Here is a 15,218-nt window from a genome sequence, read left to right as displayed (position 1 = left end):
AGTGTTGTTCCAAATTTTCCTACTTCCCTCCCAAAAAAAATTTGATAGTCTATTATTTGTAAAAAAAAAAATATTTTTATCTTATATATATTATATCACAAAAAGCACTGTAATATTATTCTAGAAAAAATTCGAATAATTCCCCCACGTACATCCAAAAACAAAATACACCAACTGTCATAGGCTAACGGAAGTTTCTTGCAAAAATGATATAGAATGGATAAAAATTTTCGATAAGCATAATCTTGATAAAATTAGTAAATGAACCAAAAGGGCAAAAAAAAAAAAAAAAATCCTGCTTTATCTAATTTTTCAAGAAAATTCTCTCCCTTTTTATTTCTGTCCTTTATCGAAAGGCGTGCCCGACTCGACACGGTCAGCCTAACTTTGTGTAGGGCTGCTCCAAAAGCACAATTCTTCTTCATTCTTTCATTCTTTTCTTCGTTCTACCTTTTTATCCCGAGTGTCAAACACGTCCTAAGGACTTCAGATCAACGCAACAGCCCCCTTTCCCAATTTAAAAAATAAAAAATATATATATGATTAAAAATAGCAGTATATGAGTATAAATAGATATACTCTGTAGTAGTATCAATAATTTTGCCTGTAACTTATGTAATTCTATAAAAATTGGGATCAAATTAGAAAGTTTAGATTTTTAAAAAGGCATCGATCAGGATGTCCAGCGCCGCCGGCGGCGGCGGCTACTGTCGGAGCTATAGAGAGATCATATGGGACGCCGGCGCCGGTGCCGCTGCAGGTAACCACTCAGCTCAATTTTGCCTCGCCTTTATTTCACATTCCTAATTTTTACTATTTTGTTTGGTTTGAGCTGAAATGTAGTTGAATTGGGATTCTTTTCCCTGTGTAAATTATTTAATTTGATCAGAAAAATTGTTCTGTTATTGTGTTATAGGTGCAATAGCTGCCACATTTGTATGTCCATTGGATGTAATTAAAACAAGATTGCAAGTTTATGGATTGCCTGAAATGGCTCGTTCTGGTCATAGAGGTGTGTATTGTACTTTTGATTATTGAATGATTTAAACATTTCCGTTTCTTATTTTGTTATTTTTTCGGGTGATCTATCATGCTTATCTCTATGCAAAGTTAAACAAGCAATGTCTTGAAAATGGGAATTTTTGGCCAGAACAAATAGGCTTGTGGACATGGATCATCGCTGGATTTCGTTGCAATGTTAATCTGCATATATTTTAAATGTGGATTCTTTGTTACATTTTTCTGTATTTGAGCTCATTGGGTGCCTACTAAACTTGTTATTTGCAACCAAGCGTGCGAATGTGGCACTAAAGCACATCTTTTAAAGTAAATATTAGTTAAGATGGTTTTATCATATATTCCGCCTACAAGCTGCTCATGTTCTGCGTTGAGTGATTCTTGGTGGACTAAAGTCCTTTTTTGGCCTATAAAACGCTGAAAAAAGCATTTGATTACTGAACTACTAAAAACAATTGGGAAATATTCTGGATCTGGTACAATTCCAGTGTTCCTATGATTATTGTGATCAGAAGAAAGCAAGAACTTTAAGTAAGTGTAGTAGCTATATTAGTAGCATTTCTAAGGTTAGACAACTTGTGCATGATTCTTATTCGCAGCGTATGAGCTGTTTAGATGAGTGTGACTAGTGATGTCAGTCTAGCATAATTAGCTCGACTTGCACAATATAAATCTCGTAGCCATAATTGGTTTCAGCGAACTATCTGCATACAGGTTCCCAAGATTAGTAATCTTAAATGCCTCCTATTAGTAATCTTAAGTGCCTCTAATAGGAGTAGCACCTCCAATTTAGATGATTTCTGTATAATTTCTTTTCCTTCTTATTCTTTTTCTTCATTTTTGGGCAAAATAAATATTTTGCTATGCAATTTATGCTTTTTATCTTTTGGCAACTTTCAGGCAGTGTCATTATTACAAGCCTACAAAATATAGTACGAAATGAAGGTTTCCGGGGATTGTATCGGGGCCTTTCACCCACATTAGCCGCATTACTTCCAAATTGGGCAGTGAGTATCATTTTATTGAGTATTTTCAATTATAACATCTGAAACTTTTATGCAATATGGAATATGAGAATATAGTCAGATTGGTCTGTCATTTCCCTTGTGGGTTGCATATATTGGTTGCTCTAAATATTTGAGTCTTGGGATATTGGTCAGATACACTCTATGAAACTTCTATATGTGATAGAATCAGCCAAAATATGGTTTTGTTGGACTGTGTGGCTATTTGCTGCTAACACCCCCGCCACTACCCCTACCCCCCTGCGGGAGGGCGAGAAAAAAAAATCCTTTTCTTCTTTTCGTGCCCCCAGCAAAATTTATGCTTCTACGTCTATATATCCAACTTTTGTTCCTTTCTTAGTAGGTAAGATTACTTAATTTCAGACCCATGTGACTATTATCTGATAAAGACAAAACACTATAGATTGTAACCAGAATATATGCTCACACCCTAATTCTTAAACACAATTTTCTGAATGCTTTAGGCATAATTATAGGCTAAAGTAGCATCTATCCTTTCTGCATCATAGTTTTTCCACCTAATAGCAAGTGGGAAGTAATTTCTTTTCTTATCAAAAGTATGCAGGTATCTTCTGCTCATTTTAATTGGCATTAGAACATATTGCTGTCCTTTTCCTTCATATGTCCTCTAATGACACAAGCTCATGTGAATGTGCAGGTATACTTCTCTGTTTACGGACATCTCAAAAGCCTGTTGCATTCACATGGTTAGTTCTTCTATGTTACCGCTTTGCTCTCTCATGCTTGGAGTTTTGTATAGATGTTTATAACTTTATAGATTTTTGCCTGCCTTGATGCATAGTGGTTATCAGACCATTAAATCTTTGCTACTCACTAGGAATTACATTCTTACAATGTCCTATGGTGGACATGCAGTGGATAGCAGTGGTCAGTCAACAATTGCTGCAAATGTGATTGCTGCTTCTGGTGCTGGGGCTGCAACAGCTGTTGCAGCAAATCCCTTGTGGGTTGTTAAGACCCGACTCCAGGTATGTTGATGTTGTTTATGCTCAGTCATAATGTAGAAATTCAACTTTGCTGGTTAGATTCTTTTGAAAGATTCTCTATTCATATATCAAACCGAGGCATTTCTTTTTGAGCAATTTGATGTAGCATGAAAGCTACATTCCTGTCCTACTTCAAGGTATCTAGCCAATATTTAAGATGCATAAATTTGTTTAGCTATTCCTCTTGATAAGTGTATTTGTTAAGAGAGCTGATGGATTACAAAAGGTCAGCATGGAACAAATTCTGCAATTTATTTCCGTTTGCAGTGTAGTATTTTTGAAAGTGCAAACAAAAGAGTGTGTACGCATTGTGAAATCCAATTAGCTGAGCCTTCTGTGATCCCTAAAAGAGTGTAATTCTCATGAAGATGATTGGAGCATTTCATTCACTTACCAGATTTAAGTCGGGCCCGCAACTTTGTTATGTCAAGTTACCTACGGGATGTTTAACTGGTCGTGGCCTGGACAACTTGTTACTTGCACAATGTTTAAATGTAATGCTTGTTTCCCTGTATTCTGAATACATACATATTCAAGTTCAAGATTTCTTCATGCTGGCCATCATTATGACAAAGGGACAGTTTATTCAAGCCTGAAATTATTATCGAACCTATAGGTCATGGCCATGTGTCTAACAGTTAGTAGCCTTTTATCTGTTCACTGAGGGATATTTTCGTTATTATTTTGGCATTACCTGAGATACCTTTATTCTTATTGAACAGTTTTCCTTAGTCTAGGTTTCTTTTCTGTACATTTCTAATCTTGAAACCTTTTCTTTTCTTTTTGTAGACACAGAGAATGAGGCAGGGTGTGGTTCCTTACCATGGCATATTATCTGCTTTGAGACGAATAGCACATGAAGAAGGAATTCGAGGATGGTACAGGTCAGTGCAACTTGATCTACTCAAATCCAAATGAACAAATCTTGCTCCATTAATTCCACCAAGTTCTTTACTTAGTGCAAAGAACTTCTGAGACTCCATTGGACTGTTTAATCATTATCCTACGTGCTCGAGTGAATTATGCATTAGACAAATTGTCTTTTGACAATTATTGGATGCATAGCATATATCTCCACTCAAGAATCATTCTGTTTTCCAATTCCTTTTTCTCTGGTGGATACAGTGGCCTTCTTCCATCTTTAGCTGGGATAAGTCACGTGGCAATCCAATTTCCGGCATATGAACATTTGAAGGCCTACTTGGCAAAAAGGAGTGAGATCTTTTAACTCTTTTAAATGATTTTTTGGATTAAGAATTTGTTTCTCACGTAATGTCTAATTCTCTGTGGTCATATTGGTTTTGGCTTTTCAGATAGCAAAAAAATCAATGAGCTGAGACCTGGGGAGGTTGCAATTGCCTCTTCAATGTCTAAAGTTGTTGCCTCTTTAATGACTTACCCACATGAGGTAGGACTTGGTGTTTTTGTAAATACATCACAAATCACTTTGCAGCAAAAATGCCTTTTTCTCACTTGGCTACAATCTCATTGTTGATACCCATCAGAATGTCTGATTGTTGTGTACACCAGGTTGTGCGTTCCAGGCTGCAAGAGCAAGGCCGACTAAGGAACCCTGAGATCCATTATGCAGGTGTTATAGATTGCATTAAGAAGATTTTCCTTAGAGAGGGTCTTCCTGGGTTTTACCGTGGCTGTGCAACTAATCTTTTGAGAACAACTCCATCTGCGGTTATTACTTTTACATCTTATGAAATGATACATAGATTTTTGCAGAGTGCTATTCCTCCAGCAGAGAGGCGTTCAAAAGCACAACCTAAACCTGATAGCAATATTGATTCCCAGAATAGTACTGCAGGAAATGAAGCTAAGAGCAGTGTTTCAGATCAATCTCAAAATACATCTAACCAAAGAACTTTTATTCCTTTGGCAACTCCTGACAAGCTAACAACTAGACAGTGATTATAACCTCTTTAAAACCGAGGTTCCACAAAATTAAGTGGGTTTTTGTTGTTATTTATAGGGAGATCACTACGAGAAGTGATCTCGTTTTTGTACTTCTCAGCTAGTTACCGCAAGAGCTTGTTTGTTGTATTTGTTTGGTGGCTTCGTCTTCTTTCGTGTAAATTTTCCTTTTTGTTGGAGGATTCCAAGTTCCAATACGAAAAAAAATGGATTTATTTTTTCTTGTTCCTGCGGTAGATTCATTTTACTATAAGCTTGGACAATGTTATTCATGATGTTGATGTTTGTTTCTGTGCCAATGCCCCCTCCATCTTAAACCTTTTGCCTACTCCTCGTCCCCAAAAACATAGACAGGAAGAGATATGCAAGAGTATTGAAGCTTCGTTTCCTGGTGGTACGATGGAAAAACTAGACCTACCCAAACTGCCTCCAAGGCAAAGGAAAGAAGATTTTAACTAATTTGCAGTTGCAGAAGATTCAAGAGTCTTGCACTCTGTAACATCTGTTTCTTTTAATTCTGCAACATGTCTCTGCCATTCTATCTCTTTCAATGTCTCCAATGGTTCACGCATTTTACGCCTGACCTCCGTTTTCTACTCAAGCTACAACTGCTGGTTGTGTCCATTGCCAGCTTGAACCCCAGCTTTAGAGTTTTCAGTACACCATTGCATTTTCGGATTCAGGAATTTCAATGTGTCGTTGGGATTTGTATTAATCATGGCCACTGATTTTTCCTATAGTAAATGGGTTGTGGCTAGGTGCCTCTCTATACCCGAAAGCTTAAAAAACCACAATGATATTATCTCCATTGAATTTAGAGGAATTTTAGCCGCTATTGCATCTCTCAACAGGCAGCCGCGAACTTGCCATTAGGCTTGACTTGAGCAGCTAAAAGAGTTTTGTTCGTCTTTCATAGGATGAACATGTTACAGCGCCTTGGCTGTTGCGCATGTTTGCCTTGTGATTAGTAGTATTCCTAGGATAAGTAAGAGCTATGAAATTGGATTGAAAAAAAAAAAAAAAAGCTATGAAATTGAGAAACTGTATATCATCCTCAATATTCGTTCTCACTCTAGTAAAAGCTTGAAGCAAAGACTGCCTAAATCCCACATGGGGCTACCAAGACCTAAGCATTGTTATGGCGCAATTTGCATAGAAAGCTTGATTTCTCCCTTCTCAAATTCCCCAAGAGATCATTTATTTCAGAAAATTCCATGAGATGAAATCAAAGTTCAAAAGACAGCTGCATTTCTTTATGTACATTGGTATGCACTTATAGCTCTTTCACTTTCTCATACATGTTTGGAAAAGAAGGGACGGCGGATCAAATACAAAATGCCGAGAGAGAGAGAGAGAGTGTGTGTGTGTGTTATGATTCGCTCATTTGCAGCACAGAAAATGGGTGTATTGATGTGTACTTAAGTTCTAGGAAAAGTGAGCAAGGATCTCATCTACTAGCACTAGTAGTAGAGGAGCTACTAGCCCATACATCAGCCACGGAATTCGGCGAAGATGGACATTTTACATTCTTCAACAATACAATGTCTTCTGATTCTGGCGAAGCGACTGTTGCTTTTCTAGACTCAACAGCCTTTTCATCAGTCTCATCTGTCTTATCAATTGAAGTATCTTTGCAATTCTTTATCTCCTTCAAGGTCTCCACGACCTCCTCCATTTTCGGCCTCATGTCCTTCTCAAGCTGCAAACACCTGAAAGCTAACTCTGCTACTGAAGTTGTCATCCTCCAAACCTCGGTATCTGATTTGTATTCAAGAGATGGATCAATCAACTCATCAAACGCACATTTCTGAATCCTGTTTATTGCCAAGTTAGCTAGATTGATCTCATGCCTGTGCCTGCTTATGTCGACTGCTGGCATTGATGATATGAGCTCAATGAGGACGACACCAAAGCTATAAACATCACTTTTATCGGTAAGCTGGTAGCATTGATGATACTCTGGATCCACGTACCCAGGAGTCCCCTGTGGAGCAGTTGAGATATGACTGACATCATTTGGGAACAGCCTGGAAAGTCCAAAATCTGCAACTTTGACACAGAAGTTATGATCAAGGAGTATGTTATTAGTCTTCACATCACGGTGAATAATATCTGAATTGTGGAGATAGGCCAACGCATCAGCGGTTTCAATGGCAACATTCATCCTGTGTTGCCAGGTGAGGTGCTTATCCTTGGCTCTATCACCATGGAGATGATCGGCAACTGTGCCATTAGGAATGTACTCATAAACAAGGAGGAGTTCACGACAACGTCTAGAAGTGCAGCCATATAGAGTAACAAGATTCCGGTGCCTCAGACGGGTTAGAATTTGAATTTCATTCATGAATTGCTCCATTCGCTTGAAGTTGTGCTCATAAAGACGCTTAACTGCTACTTCTCTTCCATCGCGAAGCTTGCCTGGATTGCAGAGAACGAAAAATTGGCTACAAAATTAGATGCTATATATCATATAGTTTGTTGACAAATCATCTATATGTTAGGTTGTTGCAACTCAGAATTCATAGTCTTGAGACAGAATTTTTCACAGTTTTGAGTTCCTTACCAAAGTATACAGTTCCAAAACCTCCGTCTCCAAGTTCTTTAGAGGCATCAAAACTATTAGTAGCTTCTTCAAGTTCAGAGTAGGAGAAGACGGGCACTCCAAAGTAAACGCTGCCACCTTCAAGGTCCAGATTTGAGGAGGGTTCTGAAGTGTTTCTTGAGAGGAAGTACGAGGCGAAATTCATCTTGTTCTTGCGGTGCCGAATAAAAAGGAGCGCCAGGACTATAACTATGGATGCACTAATAGGTAAAACTGAAAAACATAAAAAAAAAGCACATTTCAAGATCATGCTACCTCAAATTTGGTTTTGACACTTAATTTGCTGGGGAACAAAATGACGAGAGAAAGATCAATTTCTTGGATAGTTTTGAGGCGTAATTGTACTTCTAAACCACATACAGCATTGTAGTAACAGTGAGTATGTATGTACCTATGGGCAGAATGACTTTCAAGTTCTTCTTTCCTGCATTAAGAGTTAATCAAAGCAAAGGGGGTCAGTTCGGGCACAAGAATAGATGAGGGACTATATACTGCATCCAGAATGATAAACAATCAAGAAAGAAGATTGTAAAATTGCCAACTAAGAAACAAATGCAGGCAGAACAAATCAGTAAAATAGTATTAATATGCCTTTTTTAGGATAGACACAATGCGGAACCCAGCTCTGACTCCATTCAATCCGACACTCGTGTCCTTCAAGTTGACAATTAGAGCAATCTTCAGAGAGATGCCACTCAAGATCGAACTCAGCAGTCAATAACTGAAACAAGTCGGCGTTCTCTGAGTAATCATGCCGGGAGACTACGGGAAGAGTGACATTTTTACAGAGTGATTGAATGTCTCCACCGAGGTTCACTGGTGGAGCGTGATGTTCTGGATTTTGATAGTAAATGATGAAGCCATTATTAGGTTCACCACAATTGTCATATTGTTTGTATCCGCTGAAAGAATCAGCCAGCTTCTGGCTTGTTTCGGGGCTTCTCTTGCATCCGTAGAGCGCAATATTTGGCAGAATCGAATATGAAATGGAAGAATAGTTCGTAAGAGGCATAACACCAAAGTCGAAATATTCGCAAGATTTTACAGCCAAAAGATGCTCAAGCTTGTAGTCGTGAAGCCTGATCACAGAGTTGCGCATATCTAAAGCTTCAACCCATAGATCTTCTGTAAAGTCAAATACAATTGTTGGAGATTGCATCGCCTCACAGTTGAGCTTGAGAAGGCCACAATGAGAAGAATGTGACGAATCGAAGAAAGGGAAGCGTACCCCAGTAAGGTTTCCACAATTAAAACTCTCTGGGCAAGTAGCATCAGTGGATTTGCCATCTTCTTCAGCCGAGAGCGAGAGAGGCAGGACATGAGAAATCAAAAAGAAAGCCAAAAACAATCCAAAACCCATACTCAAACTTCCTATCTATTATCTAGCAACATACCAAAGCGAAACAGAGAACCTAAGGGAAATCAAATCATGAGGACTACTTTAATTTTAATACGCTAAGCTTCAGGTACTCTAAGTAACGACGAGAAGGGAAAAACCAGCTCCATCTTTGTCACGCCAGTTGACTTGGAAATTTTAACGAAGACTTGTGGAAAATTGCTGGTTGGTCCATATGAAAGGCAGGAATTTTCCATCCCAATTTCCACGACGACTTAAACCACAGAAAGACTTGACTCGTTTGACTCTTCAACAAAGAAAGTGCACTTCACGTTTTTGAACCACAGAACTCTAACCTTATGTGGACCTCAGAAATTTGTATAGATGGTTTTAACAACTCTGTTTCAGGTCCTCTTGATTGATCATCGAGAATTGAGTTCTGAGATCAGCTAATTGGATGTGTGATTTCATCTCTACCTAATTTTATATCATTGTTCCGTAATAAGAATCAGTCAAGACACATTCAGAAAAAGTTGCAGCTGTATAGGTGACTTCAAAACCAGGAAGTTTCTTGTTTACATTTTTTGAGTATTTTTTTTTTTTTTGTTTTCCCATACTGGTCCCTGGAGAAGGCATGGAGATTATTTGAAACTGTCCCTTCTCCCTAAAGTTCTCAAGGACTTGACTGATGTAGTGTGGCTTATGGCACCCATCCTTGCCCACCGGGGGCCAAAATCAAAAGCAAAAGAAGAAATAGACACAAAGGTAACAAGAAAAGAATTCCTTGTCAATTTCATGCAAATCTGTCACAAGAATTGATTTTTAGCAGCCAATCATGCACCTAATCTCCACAATCTCTATACCACTAGCTAGATAACATTTCTAGATTGTGGAACGTGGAACACAACCTGCCCCAACAAAATTAAATGGCTATGAAAAAGAAGGAAGAAGTGAAACAGAAAGAAACATTCTTGATCAATAAAATTAGCAGAATCATGATTGCCAAGGCCAGAAAAAAGCAAGTTGCAGCCTAATTATGTACCCTTAACAAGCACAAAATGATGATGTTTCTAATGCCATATAAATGAGCAATAACTTGTTGATGTTAGTAAACCATATGCTTCTTTTTAGCAGGAGTAAGACGACGTGTTTCTAACTCTTCTTAAACCCTAATCCATTGATTTTTCCTACGTTTCTGACTTCTAACTCAAGGAAGAAGGATGGTCTTTCTTTCATTCATTCAAGAATTGGCATTAGAGGGAGCCTCAAATCAACTTTCACGAATTCACATGACTTTCACTGTTTGGGCTCCTAATAAAGATATTTGTGAGGGAAAGGCACTAACTTGGGAGGCAACTATAAAGGAAGCACAACTAGTTAAGACAGATGAAAATTGTTAGAAATTCTATCATCACTGCAATTCCTTTTGTAGGGCTGAGCAGTGCAGAAACAAACCATTTCATTTCCTTCCAACCCAAAATAACCACTTCTTTCACATTCTTTGCAACTATTTCCACTCCATGTAAGTGTAAATCCATTTTCCAACAACTTTACGCAGTCTAAATTCTCTATTGATGAATTATTTGTCCCTCCTTCCAGGTCAACTGGTGCAGCAACATGAGACTGACAAGGCATTACACTAGAGTTGATCTCAATTTTTCCATCTTCTATAACAGCATAAGAGTGGTACGGAGTATCGGAAGCACAAAATGATGGGGTGCTGCCTATATTCAACTCAACAGGAAAGGAGCTGTTTCAATCGTTAAACAAGCAGAGATTGGCAAAATTGTGGCCAAATTTGACTGAAGACCGATCAAAAGCAAAAAGTTCCCGGGGAGCAATACATGCAGCATTCAGAACTTCAGCATTCACCAACCGGATGGATTGGTTTTGGTAGGTGGCACTCAAGAACGTACTCACTTCGAGATGTTAAATAAACAGGTTTGTTTCCTTTTCAGGATAACTCAAACCCTGGATAACCACAACAATCTGGATAATTTTCTTCTATGATCTGGACAGTGTAGCTTATCTGTGGACCATTTTCACAATTTCTAGACTTGCAGGCTTTGTATCTCCTGCCCACTGGTTCAACTGACTCTACCAAGATAATGTGCACCATAATAGACATGACTCTAACACGAAAGACAGTGCTGATTCTTAGCAAGCTGAGCTGAGCCATTACTAGAGTGGAAAGGGTCTGTACCATATGATATCTAAGACGTATATAATAACATCTGAGCTAAATTCAAAATAATTCAAGTCACCTTCAATGGTTAGCATTTTTGGTTTCTTACCAAAGTTTTTACTAACTTTGACATGGTTTTGTTGTCTCATTCTTGCGGCACTATTAAACAAATCTAGCATTTTTATGCCTCAATTGTATTCCTTTACCCTATCAGGGATCAGGGGTGGCTTAAACATGTCACTTGATTTTGAGTCCATTACAAAAAAAAAATCGTGCTCCAGACTTCAGACGTAGAATTATATCTTACTGCAGAAGCAGATAAGCCATTTTCGCAGCCAAAAAAAGAAAAAGAAAATAAAAACAGTAAATACCATTCACATGCCCTTCAGTCATGTTGGTACTGAGTTGGCCTGAAGAAGTTTCAACAGGAGTGACATGATTCACGAAAAATGAAAATTTTGATGACTTGTTTGACAACGAACAGGAAATAACTAGTCTAGTCAAGCTTTGTCGGTAGCCGAATTGGAATTTAATTACACCTATAATAGAATAATCAATCAAGATGTAAAACAAAGTAGAGATACCCGTTTACAGAAGCAATTTTTTTTTTTTTTTTTAACAAAATGTTGTACGTCATACCCATTTGATATTTTCAAAAGAAAAAGAAAAACTTAGTCGAAGCCAAAATTTTTCTTGGAGTCTGATCTGCTTGATTAATCATTTTCAATTTGGTTTTGCTTCTTTGTTCTTTTATTTTTACTTAAAAAAAAATAGACTAACTTATTCCATATAAAATTCTTGCAGAGTACATCAATTGCGAATGAAAAGTATCGTACAGTTCTGAGTTTCAATCAACAGTTAGAATCTAAATCTAAAATTTAAATATCCAAATTTCTCTTCAGAAGTGCCTTGTATATTCAAGGAAGGAAAAAACATTCAGGTAGAAGCAGAAAAAATATTTCCCAGAAATAAAAAAAGAAAAAAGAAAAAAATTACTTCTAATAGACATATCAATCTTGGTCAAAGCTCAAAACCAAATTTCTGCAAGGAGTACACATTTGAGACCGTTGATCCCGCAGAAGTTTCTAAGAAGTGTTAACTTTTGAACAACTTGTTTGACAACAAACAGGATACTAGTGGTCAGTCAAGCTTTGCCGGCAAAACTGAACCAGATAGTAGTAAATTAATGGAGATTGAAGACAAGTAGATACATTAATTTACTGTAGTTAGGGATCACATCCATTTGAGATTCCATGGTCTTAGATTGTTAGGCAGTGGCGGTAATTACTTTTTCTTTATCACGCAAAGGGAAAGGGATAAAACGTTGACTGATCCTATGAAGATTAAGTAGACAAGTGCAAAAGAGTTGTCTGGTGTACATTGGCTGAAAATATTTAGGTGGATGATTGACAACTAACATAACAAGCTGAAGTATACCCAAAACCAATATTGATCGACAGCCTGCAGCACTTGACTAAGGTTAAGGCAAAGGGAGAGAAGTATATGACATAGCTATGCAGTTCATTTCTTCAAACAATCATCTCAGTTTATTTAGTTCAATTTGTCAGCAAGACCCTTAATTTCAGTAGTTAGCAATTCTGGATGTTTGAGTTAGACTAGAACGTCAACATCAATAATTACTAGCTGACCAACTGAAAATACATAAAATCTCCTCATACCTTTAATATTAGACAAGGGTGAATACGATAGCAGCAAAAAATGCATATTAGTCAAAAGAATGAGAACCGGAAAGAGTTGCAAGGAGGAGGAATGGGACAGAACATTCTGTGGGATGAAACGCAGAATGATTTGCAACTATGAGTTCGGCAAGCACTACAGAGAACATTTTTACATATAATGACTGAATGAGTGCCGGTATCAAGAGCGACTTGGTTCACGTACAAAAAGTGCCAGAAATCTCAGAGACTGATTCTATGACAAAAATCTTGATGACTGATCAGCAGACTGGTTGGAGATATGAATCATCCTCAGGTTCCTATATCCATGAAGGACGATTACACTATGCTTTGGCAAGCTGAGGATATTCTAGCTATGCAGCAAAATCCCTTCTCAGATTTCATTAGCATTAACAAACCTAAAGCCATAATCTTGCATAAGAGTTCCTGGCAAATCAAAGAATTTTTTTTTTTTTTTTTTTTTGACAAGAGAAGGCAGGATTACTCCATAGGACACTTAATAGGTAAGAGGGTGGGGTGGTTTAAATTTTACAGAAGCCTACAGGTGGTGACATAAACATCAGGGCAGAGTTACCCGAAGTAACATAAGTTGTAATCACTGGCTTTATGTCCTGCGCTGCTTTTCAGGCTTTCAACACGACTAACTGGAAATTGAGTTGAATGGATTAGTAATTCTTAATAAAGTTGTCCAAACACACAAAAATCTTTTGCTCCTATCTAGAATACCTGTTTCGGATAGCAATGGGAACTAAAGGTTGTTATGGTATCTCCATACACAGTGTAAACCTATATTACACCTTCAACTGGTCCAAACACCAGAATTTTAGATTTTGCCTCATTAGAGGAACCCCTGGGACTTTTCTGTGAACAAGAAATTATCTTATTTGTGAGGTCAATCAGTTTCCTGGTATAGAGGCAGCACATTAATTTGTTAGTGAGGAGTCCTTGCTTCTCAATTCATCTCTCGTCCTCTTGCATTTTTTAAGACTGAGTACCGAATCATCGAATATAGAATCAGCCGCAGCATCAAATAAAAATACTAGTATAAAGGGAATCTGAACTCTACGATTGTCAATTTTTTAAATCAAATCTTAGCATCAGAATGCAGGGACAATGGTTAGCTCTTTAAGCTAATTGTTCATGAAAATTCAGACAACTACTGTGACACCTTCGATATGAACTCCCCGCTAAAGAGATTAATATCTTAAAACTAATCTATCAGAAGACCTTGACGCAGCATAGTATTCCTACTAAATAGTTTAACTAACGTAAGACAGCAGATCAGGTGGCTACTCAAACAATGCACTCAAGAGCAAAATTAATCTGCCCATTTGACAAACATCTTTCTAGAGGGCAAGCCAGATGTGAAGTTCAGTGAATTCACTTGAATTTTGCAGCAAATATGATAATGAACACTTTTGGAGAAAAAACTCATAAAGGGCTCAAAGTACTTACGAGGTTTACAACTCTCCAAATGAGGCCTATCAGGGCAAAAACACCGCATGCGACCATCGGTTTCATTAAAGCCACAACGACCACCACTTCGCTCACATCTGCTGCAGTCAGCTACTGTCCAGTTCAACAGAAATCCCTTTCTCAACAGCCCTTCATAGTCTACAATCCCGTTTCCTCCATTTTTATCAACTTCCACAGGTGCCAAGACATTTGTGTTACATTCTTGGAGTGCAATGTTCAAGTTTCTATCCTCTCCTAACATTACAAGACCCAAATCCTCTTTATTAGAAGGATCACAATAATTAACTTTGTAGCTGGAAAGTACCTCAGGCAGTTTGCTATTGCAGTTTGATAGCAAATGAAGTCTTGAAGTATCAACTATACCGAGCAGAGAGTCTTCTGATATATTTCCAATCTGTGGTAGACAACCTCGGACGGTTGAAACTGCCTCGTTGTGTACCCGAAAAGTTCGATTCTCATACTGAATGGTATCAATCACATAGTCATCTTCGGTTAAATGAATCGCTGGAGAGTTGCTGCAACTGAGTTCAAATCCAGGGTGGCCACAATAGGATTCTTGCAGACCTCCAATGTAGAATGGAAACTTTATGCTTATTTTTCCACAAGCTTGTGGAACACATGCTTCATACTGGTAATGAGCAGCAGAGGACTTTTCTACCAGAAGGATGAAAAAGAATATGCATAAGTTAAAGAATTCAACGGAACTATACATGCCACTAGCGTTTTGGTGCATCTGGGATCATGAACTAGTGGAAGTTATTGAGTCGGAGAGATCAGAAGATAACTGGTATATTACATTATTGTGGTCGGAAAGAAATAAACTCAGAAGGGAGGTAGAGAATTTGAATGCGAGTATATGAAAAGAAGATGGATTGACTTAGTAAATGGACTGTGACACAAGTAGCTGGCTGTCCATGTCTGCCTTATATCTTAGACTAATGGATTCACAA

General features: G+C 37.9%; 2 protein-coding genes and 1 long non-coding RNA gene across 7 annotated transcripts; 2 read left to right on the top strand and 1 right to left on the bottom strand.

Moving 5' to 3' along the window:
* Window positions 1-331: 331 nt before the first annotated feature.
* Window positions 332-5,201, top strand: LOC140032835 (nicotinamide adenine dinucleotide transporter 1, chloroplastic-like). Of its 2 annotated transcripts, XM_072073622.1 has the most exons (9): window positions 334-760; window positions 917-1,012; window positions 1,918-2,024; window positions 2,701-2,749; window positions 2,919-3,031; window positions 3,839-3,933; window positions 4,175-4,263; window positions 4,363-4,457; window positions 4,580-5,201. In XM_072073622.1, the coding sequence occupies exons 1-9, from the start codon at window positions 679-681 to the stop codon at window positions 4,967-4,969; spliced, it is 1,116 nt and encodes a 371-aa protein (XP_071929723.1). In that variant the 5' UTR covers window positions 334-678; the 3' UTR covers window positions 4,970-5,201. The 2 variants fall into 2 exon arrangements, with proteins under 2 accessions (XP_071929724.1, XP_071929723.1); XM_072073623.1 differs by lacking the exon at window positions 917-1,012 and having other exon boundaries at window positions 332-760.
* Window positions 5,202-6,153: 952 nt separating this feature from the next.
* Window positions 6,154-15,154, bottom strand: LOC113718596 (LEAF RUST 10 DISEASE-RESISTANCE LOCUS RECEPTOR-LIKE PROTEIN KINASE-like 1.2). 4 transcript variants are annotated; one of them, XM_072073620.1, is made up of 5 exons: window positions 14,632-15,152; window positions 14,248-14,502; window positions 7,966-7,998; window positions 7,536-7,787; window positions 6,154-7,390 (listed from the first exon to the last, which is right to left on the bottom strand). In XM_072073620.1, exons 1-5 carry the CDS (start codon window positions 14,999-15,001, stop codon window positions 6,420-6,422), a joined length of 1,881 nt encoding a protein of 626 aa, XP_071929721.1. In that variant the 5' UTR covers window positions 15,002-15,152; the 3' UTR covers window positions 6,154-6,419. The 4 variants fall into 4 exon arrangements, with proteins under 4 accessions (XP_071929721.1, XP_071929722.1, XP_071929720.1 ...); XM_072073621.1 differs by lacking the exons at window positions 14,248-14,502; window positions 14,632-15,152 and adding exons at window positions 8,166-8,699; window positions 8,803-8,932; XM_072073619.1 differs by having other exon boundaries at window positions 14,248-15,154.
* LOC113719268 (uncharacterized) lies at window positions 9,915-11,287 on the top strand. Its single transcript, XR_003454805.2, has 2 exons — window positions 9,915-10,432; window positions 10,510-11,287. It is a non-coding gene; the product is annotated as an uncharacterized lncRNA (long non-coding RNA).
* Window positions 15,155-15,218: the final 64 nt, after the last annotated feature.

The sequence above is a fragment of the Coffea arabica genome, unplaced genomic scaffold, assembly GCF_036785885.1.
Source record: "Coffea arabica cultivar ET-39 unplaced genomic scaffold, Coffea Arabica ET-39 HiFi ptg000200l, whole genome shotgun sequence".
In the NCBI taxonomy this organism is placed as follows: domain Eukaryota; kingdom Viridiplantae; phylum Streptophyta; class Magnoliopsida; order Gentianales; family Rubiaceae; genus Coffea; species Coffea arabica.
This window is presented reverse-complemented; position numbering and strand designations above follow the sequence as displayed.

Coding starts and splice junctions, on each gene's coding strand:
- LOC140032835 (XM_072073622.1), top strand. CDS start 679: ATGTCCAGCGCCGCCGGCGGCGGCGGCTACTGTCGGAGCTATAGAGAG. Junction 3,032..3,838: donor TTGTTAAGACCCGACTCCAG/GTATGTTGATGT, acceptor TTCTTTTTGTAG/ACACAGAGAATGAGGCAGGG. Junction 3,934..4,174: donor GGAATTCGAGGATGGTACAG/GTCAGTGCAACT, acceptor TGGTGGATACAG/TGGCCTTCTTCCATCTTTAG.
- LOC113718596 (XM_072073618.1), bottom strand. CDS start 8,934: ATGGGTTTTGGATTGTTTTTGGCTTTCTTTTTGATTTCTCATGTCCTG. Junction 7,788..7,965: donor GAAAGTCATTCTGCCCATAG/GTACATACATAC, acceptor TATGTTTTTCAG/TTTTACCTATTAGTGCATCC. Junction 7,391..7,535: donor TTTTGGAACTGTATACTTTG/GTAAGGAACTCA, acceptor TCTGCAATCCAG/GCAAGCTTCGCGATGGAAGA.